We start from the raw sequence: 8,820 nt of genomic DNA, 5'->3' as shown, positions 1-8,820 counted from the left end.
CGATCACCTCATATCTAAAAACTTTTAATTGATATTATTATAGAATTTTGTTAAGCGATTTATAAAAAGAAAAGATTTGCATGAATTGGATTGTATTTTTTATTAATGATTATTTAATTATTTTGTTACAACATTTTGATGATCTTCTTTTCTATAATAGATAGGGTTTATTTCCGTATTGGATTCATAATAATTTCGTTTTGATTGAACATTGATCGAAGAAAAATCCAAGATAAAAATGGCACCAAAATAGAGATAAATGATTCGAATCTTTATGGCAGTCTATGAAGAGACCTATTTTCAGCAGTGCATAGATAACGGCTGATATGATTATAATAATAATAATAAATTTAAAAGAATTGAACAAAATTACATGTAGATATGTACTTCACCCTGTGACGCTTATGGCCAAATATGTTCTTATTAAAGCTTTTGTAAAAACAATATATAGGCATAGACTTTAATGTTCTTGGTAAAGTTAATCCAAATTATATATATATATATATATATATATATATATATATATATATATATATATATATATATATATATATATATATATATATATATATATATTAAATGATGCTTTTCTGCACCATTTTTGTATTGGAATCGGAATTTAAAGTCACTTTTTATATACTTATGCGAATGAAGTAGGGTTTTTGGGGAACAAATGATTTTATGATATATACAATTTTATTGTGTAATAACCTCAAAGCAGCCGTCATTTACAGAATAAGGAGACATTGTTTTGAATATAAATGTATCTCCGACTTTGCATGGTGGAAGTTCATATTTATTCATACATATAAAGTAATATACAAAAGAGTGTTGTAATATATTGGAATAGGTACTTATTTCGACATAGTTTGAATGTGGCCGCTTTCGATATCAGAACCTTTAAATATAAAATTACGACTAAAAGTTTCTCGTGATGACAAAAACCGTAAAGAGCATTCATAGTGAAATATAGAAACAGCGAAATTTGTTTATGAATTTTCAAATATAATTACTTCTTAAATAATCAATATTTAAAAAGTACTCTAATAACGAATGGATTGTATAAAAAAAATACTTTAATAACGGACTGATACGTTAATCTTGGAATAAGTTGCACATTAATGTAATTAAACTGTTTACACCTACTTCACATTCTGCTTTTAGAATTTTAAAATTCTACATTTGTTAACATATTAGTTGGTTATCAGAGTGTTTTGGAAATAATCAATCGGAAATATTGAAAATTGTTAAATTGATTTTAAATTTGACAGATAATACCGACATTAAACTATATTAGATACGGACGCTCTTAATAAATCAAATTGAATGATACTATTAGACCCGTGTCATGTTGTATTCAAATATGATTGGTGAAATGTAGGCATGCCGAGTTTTACTTTCACTACGACAGTAACAATTGACATATGACCGCCATAAGATATTATAGTGGTGAGAATTTCTATTTTTAAGCACCCAAATAAATAAATATATTAATTAATGGAATAATTTAAAAAGGAATATTGATATTTTAAAAGATTTGTAAAATTTTGTATATAATTAGCAAGGAAACGAATAGTTTCTATATAAAAAAAGAAATATCAAATTTGACTTGAAATTTGCTTAAATGTAAGAAATATAGTAGAAATATACTAAAAAATATACAAAGAATACAATCGAATTGACAATAATAATATTAATCTCCTTTTTTAAGTTCGTTAAAAAAGAGATCTGTTTTTTAGCATGAAAAATAATTCCCGTTTTAATAGATTCATTTTCGATTTCCGAGATCCGCCAATAATAATTGTATGGGATTAATTTCCTAAAGTTATTAAGTGGGTGTTTCATGTTTTTCACGGGAAAACGTTGTTTGTGTTCAGTTTATAGTAAACAATTTTCATGAGTTGATCCGTTTTGTTAATTGAGAGGTATACTTATTAAAATATCCATTTAAAATATATTGATCTTAGCCAATTACAATGAAATAATTAATAAAGAATAGAATCAAATATTTTAACCTAAATCACGTACAGTGCGGTTTCGAAGGAATTTTCTTCAGCCAATGTTTACGCTGTGGGATGAGCTCGCTGCCGAGCTTTTCCCTAGAGACTACAGTATGGGGTTCTTCAAAAAGGGTATATTAAGGTTTCCTCAGGGTCGGCAACGTGTACGTGACACACCTAGTGTTGCAGGCGTCCATAGGCTACAGTAAATGTTTACCATCAGACGTACTGTATGCTAGTTTACCACCTTCGTGCTATAAAAAAATATAATAAATAGGTATTTTTCGAAAGTTTATTATAATACTTGTACTATATAACAAATAAAAACAATTATAAAACGTTAACTTAAATGCGTCGTTGGGAGTGAGTGGATATAAATATCAATAGTTATGGAAAGAATGTGACCAGAAACTCTTGATATTAGAGGGAGCCACCTTCACGCGAGTAGGTGCCCTCTGGAAACTATTGTGGATAATTGATGATGAATTTTTTACGACGGGTTAACTAATCTGGCTTCATCATTATTACTTTAACCGCTTACCGTCAGGTGGGCCGTATGCTTGTTTGCCACCTCAATGGTATAAAAAAAAACTTTCACTAGTAGCACGCTAGGGTATCTTTTTTTTTCCATTTAAGAGTTTCCTCTTGTCGGTGCAACTAATTCATACATCTTCTTCCAGCCAGCTCTATCCCAGGCCATATCCTTGATCTCCCTATACGACATGACACCTAGTGTTTCTTTTATCTGTCCCATGTAGTTATAGTTGTCTGTTATTCCTCGGTCTTCCTCTTCCTCTTTTGCTAGGCTATACTAACAGCATAAGCGTGGTTTGCTATTTTATTTACTTCATTTAAAAAAATATGTTTACCATCCCATTTCACTATTTAAAAAAAATGTACGAATCGGCAAAACAATAGTCTAAACGGCTTGATAGCTACATGAAGACTGCATATGATAAATACGACCTGTGAATTATCAATAGCCTGCGAAATTTAGGAGACAGGTTTTATTATTGTGGTTGTCACGTCTACCCTCCTTGCACACATTTGACAAAAGTTGCTAAAAAACTTAAAGCAAACTAAATGTTGCCTGACTATTAGAGGTGAGGCATATATATCGGAATAATTATTTACAATATGTTTAAAAATATAACAATTCGGAACTGTTATATTGCAAACATAACAACTGTTCCAGTTTCCAAATTAACCACATCGACCTAACTAAACACAGAATATGCTCTTCTCATATATAGCATATAGACTTAACCTATGAATAAAATAACCTTATAGAAATAAATAGTTGTTTTCTGCTCTAGAACAGCCTTCTGTTTTTCCACATGTTGCAATAGTGTTTCGATTTAACATTGTGATTTTGGAACAGTCTGTTATTTAAAATAGGTCCGTAGAATTGTTTTATACTGGAACGAGCGCAACAGGTTCCTTATTTTTCCAGTTTAACTCTAATAATTATCTTACATAGATTTATAACATTTAAAAAGAATTTTAAATATATTTGTTTTACTTACAAAAGACAGTTCTCAGTTAGTCTGTGTTTTTATTTATTTATTATTACAAAAATATAGACTTACAGAAAGTATGTTATATTAGCATACAGAAACCACGTAGGTTTATGTTAAAGCTAAATACATTAAGACTATTCAACTTGTATTAACATCATGTAAGAAGTATTTATTTTTGACAGACTGAAGACTTTTTGCAATCGACAGGATTTACTTTTGTATTGGTATCATATTAATCTTGTTAGATTGAAGCCGGCGCTTTGCGTAACAAAATCCGACTTGTACGGAGCGAAATCCATTTGCAGGCACATGGATTCGCTTTCTAAAATAAAATATTTTTCAAGTTTAAATAATTTTGTCGTTTATTGGTGATTCTTTTTAAAATTGAGACCTTACAAGTCAACATTAATTTTGTCAATACTGAAATTTCATTTTTTTTTATGTAACATAATCTGTTTTTAGACTATTATTTTTCGTTTCCTTCCACTGTAAAAATACTTGTGGAGTTTCACAAAACGTAAAGTGTTTTACCGTTTATAATTTATTCATGACAATGCTCAAACGGCTGTAAAAGCCGATTGTCTTTGTAATGATGCAATAACACCAGCTAGTACAATACATGTAACATATTTCCACACTCTACGTGTTATTATATATCTTCTTTTATGAACAAGATAAACATTTAGGATGGTTATTGTGCATCGTACATTAAAATCTATCATTAAATCTATTGTGCCGATTGTCATTAAATGAAGTTCATGGTTAAAATGAATTTACTGGCGTATATTATATATTTTACGACACTTTTACCTTTTATAAGCCTTGTTTCACAAATGTTCAATTAAAAGGTTATGAATAAGTAATTTGACTCCCGGTAGCTGCTTTCTTTATTAAAGGTGTAACTCACTGATCGATTGCCTGCTATTTTAAACACAAACAATAGACCTGAATACAGTTAAAAAACCATAAAATAAGTTAGTGACAGGGTTACAAATAATAGCCTGTTATGTGATGATTCGATATGAGTTTATATTCGTTAATTATTACTGTCGGTATATGATATCAAGTATTATTGTTGTCTATTGATTTGAAAGTACTGTAGTAACATAATAAGTAGACAGCAAAAAATGGTAGAATCGAAAGTATTTTTATACGTTAAGTTTTTTTTTTGTAAAATAAGCTACTTTTAGAATGGACATCTCTCTATTATGTCAACATGGAGAAAGCAGCTAAACAAATATCAATGAAATTTTATAACTTTGTAGATATTACACTAAAAATTAATGCATGTTTTATAAGAATTAATTGTGTGTGAAATATTAAAAAATTTTAAGAAGTCACTTAAAATATAGAAATTTATGAAACTTTTAATATTCATAAAGATGCTTAAAATATAGAAGTCATTATTAAATAAATACTTATGTTTTCGAAAAAGTTTCTAAGGTGGTGATAGTATAAAAGAATCATTCATATCAGCCGTAAACTGTACACTGCTAAACATAAGCTTCCCCCATACGGTGAGTTTTGCTAGTAGTTGTCACGCTTAGTAGGTGGGTTGGCAACCGTAGTTAGGTTTTTAGAGATATTTTAAGAGGTACGCTATTGCCAAATCTTCTACCATTAAGTTCCTTTAGTCGCCTCTTACGACACCCACAGAAAAGGAAGGGGTAGTTTATTTTATACCGGGACCATACGGCCAATAAAAGAATCATATTACGTGTAAAATTTTAATACTGTGTAGATAAAGTCGCAGATGTGGATAATTTAGTATTAAATGTTAAGTTATATAGGAGAAAAAGGATTGACTAAGTAATTTAATATATGCAATTTGCGACACAGCTATATCCTATTTAGCAATAGTAGCCTACTGCATAGAAATTAGTAGGTATGTATCAATTTACATTGATAGTCGCCACCTATTTAAGCAGCCGAGCGTTTATATCGAATCACTGGTTTAATTATTCCTTTCCGAAGGGCGTTATATACTTATTTACATAAACAAACACTTATAAATTATTTAAAAATTTATTAAAAGTTGATGAAGTATAGATTTTTTATTATGCTTAGAGTGGTAATCAAGCTGACGGTCCACCTGAAGGAACCGTCTATGGAAGTAAATAGCACAATGGATATATAAAATACACTATAATACCTATGGTAACCTTTCATGCATTGCTATTCTTAAGGACTGTGGTGTTATTCCTTCGTACGTTATAATTTCACTCTCATACTCTACTCTTCAAACTGAAAAACAGCAATACAAGCAGTTGCTTCACGACAGAAATATGAGTGGAATAGAGGTGCCGATAAGTTTTGTAAAGTCTTCCTCTGATAGATAGAGGTAAATAGTTCATTTCAGATCTAAGAACTAAATATGAATGTATTCTCATAAGTACATAAAAGGTGAAACTGACTGTCTAACAGGCCAGTGAACATGATACGAAATTCCGTAACGAGTTTTTATAAGGTATAATGGAATGAATATAGTAATCTCAAATTCAGCTAATAATTATTTAGGAACTATAATAACTTTTTTAAATACACTACTGGGACTTAACGCGATGAAAAAATTTGTATTTACCTGCAGATAAAAAAATGCAGGTAAATACATAGTATCTAAGTATCCGCTTTTTTATTGTTGATGTTAACAACGTGGAAGTTTAAAGTTCAAAGAATACAGTTTTGGTAGTGTTTATTTTCACGCTATTAAGATAGGTAGAGAGAACGGGGTGCAAAAGTTTGTATCTTCAATTTTTGTATTATCTACTTTCATAAATCCTGAGATAATGGAGGCCCGTATTTCTTCCTCAGATTCTAATAATGTCGAATTGACATTTAATAACCTGTTAATACACGATCTATACAGATATGTATGAATAATTTTATAGCCTATAATAATATTGTTACAGAGAGTTGGGGGCAGACGGACGGGCACCGGTTTACGTACCCCGCGTCCCCCCTACTGACGCAAGCCAGTGATGTGCCTCCCGACGCCTTGTGTCCTCAAAGCGAGGGTCACGGAGACGAGTGTGTGCACGTGAAGAATATCAAATTACACTCCACCGTAGAACTAGTGATGTTCGATCAGGGTAAGTGGTTTTATTGTATTAGGCTGATACAGTTTAATCTTATTCTATCCTTGTATCCTATAATTAGACGACTAAATGTAAAAAATATATTCATTTCTGTACATTTAATAAAATATTACTTGCTTACTTCATAAAGTAATTAATTTTCTTATGGGATGTAAATATTGTTTAAAAATATTTTTTTGGAAAGCGTGCAGAATGGGTTTGTGTAGGTGAAGCCTATTTTTTTTAAGTTCATATACAGGATACCTATAGGGTAATAATAATTTTTTAAATACATTATTTGAGGTCAGTATAGTAGGTATGTTACTTTCCATTTTGATCTTGATTGCGTCATCTCCACTTGATTTAAATGTAGGATTTTTTATTTGGTATAAAGAAAACCAAAAATTAATACACACGTCTAATATCTGAGTTAATTAAGACGTGACCTAATTAATTCTTATTTCAGTTTAAATTAGCGAAAACATCGCATAACATTACCAGAGGGAGACTTTGTACAAAAGTCGATTGCTTGGGTACCTCTGTCCCATTCGTGTTTCAACCGTGAAGCAGTTGTGTTTGCATGGCTGCGTTTCGGTTTGAAGGGTGGGATATGGCGTGAATTTACTGGGTACAGAGGAATAACACCTGAGTCCTCAGGAATGGCAACGCATGGGGGGTATCATGGGCGAAACAGTATACTCTGTTATGTCCATGGTACTGCTCATGTCTATAGGCGACGGTTACCACTTTCCATCAGGTGGGCCGTCAGCTTGTTTGCCATTCTAAGTTCTATAAAAAAAAAAAAAAAAAAAAAAAAAAAAAAAAAAAAAAAAAAAAAAAACATACATGCAGAAAATTTTTGGCGAATTGTGAATTTTGCAATGGCTTAAAAATTGGTGATTTTATTAGCATTCTGAAGTTATTACTCTATCTGTAGCTATTAGGATCGTTCTACAACACGTTTGTATATCTGGAGTCGCTATTTGGAAGTTTACTTAACTATAAAAATATTGTGTAGCTTGGTAGTAGTGAAATTGGTGTCTTTATTGATTATAGAGTTAAGCAAATTTCATTTTGCTCCGCATACTGGAATAATGAAAAGCGAAACTGATTTTTTTTCTTCTTAATTAACTGTCTGCAAGTCAGTTTTATATTTCTTGAAAAATTTACAAGACAATAGGCGTAAATTATTGAAGCAGATTTTTCGTCACAATATTTCAGCTTTATCGTCTCTTTTTATTATGGCTGTAAAAAGTTCGAATAACAAAAAGGCGATGAGTATTTATTTGGCTACTAGATTATAATAATTACAGTAACTTCAAAGAAACTTTATCTCGTAACCTGAGTTTCGCAGACTTATATTGTAAAAATAATGGAAAATATACTCACGACTATACTCCTTTATAGCTTAGCCAGAGGCAATTATCTATTATTATCACTGTGGCGAACGAAATACTTGACACGTCTATATTTCGCCGAGCATTTTAGAATCCAACGTGGTGTGTGGTATCCAGCTATTGAGATTTATTTGGGTTTTATTTCATTTGGGTATTATTATAATTATATAATATTTACATTATAAATTAACAATTAATTATCAGTAATGCCTTACTTGGATAAAAATACCTATCTTATCCCTTAATCCAGGACAAGATCTATATTAGGTTTAATATAAAATCCGTTTAGTTTATGAATTAGCAGACGTGACTGAGATTTCCTCTTTACGTCTACATCTACATGTCTTTAGAAACTTTTACGGTTATTATACAATTAATGAATTATATTAAAATTAAAAATAACTACATTAAATACTTCAGATTCGTAAATATTTATAAAATATGTATATGATAATTATTCAATATAGATAATATAACATAATGTGTCGCATACAAAGACAATCATGACCTCGTCTGACCTGTCATAAATTATTGGCAGATATGTTTATATTTATTCAATTTCTTGTTTTCCGTATCATAGAATACCTAATAATTCATTATCCAGCAATTATTATTTTAATTCTGTTGATCCTGAATATCGTTGGCATTTAGTGGAAAAATTTAATAAATTTTGTATATTATAAGTGAGAGAAGACTAGTATAGTAGTACTTCCCAGCTTTTTATAAAGACTGTATTATTCTAATCTTTAATTAGTAGTCAGTGGTAATTTTATATTTCAATATTAAAATGCGACACTTTATAAAGATACTTAATTTGAAATGTCGGCAA

At 30.2% G+C, this 8,820-nt stretch overlaps 1 protein-coding gene across 1 annotated transcript in view; it reads left to right on the top strand.

The window, feature by feature from the left end:
- Positions 1-8,820, top strand: part of LOC113517539 (uncharacterized) — a 39,688-nt gene that overhangs the window by 19,939 nt on the left and 10,929 nt on the right. The window contains exon 4 of the mRNA XM_026902237.3: positions 6,430-6,609. Coding sequence (XP_026758038.2) covers positions 6,430-6,609 — 180 coding nt within the window. The remainder of the gene's footprint in view (positions 1-6,429; positions 6,610-8,820) is intronic.

This window comes from Galleria mellonella, unplaced genomic scaffold, assembly GCF_026898425.1.
Source record: "Galleria mellonella isolate WM207_F2 unplaced genomic scaffold, CSIRO_AGI_GalMel_v1 utg78, whole genome shotgun sequence".
Classification (NCBI taxonomy): Eukaryota; Metazoa; Arthropoda; class Insecta; order Lepidoptera; family Pyralidae; genus Galleria; species Galleria mellonella.
The sequence above is the reverse complement of the archived record's forward strand: the minus strand, read 5'-3'. Positions and strand labels throughout refer to the sequence as shown.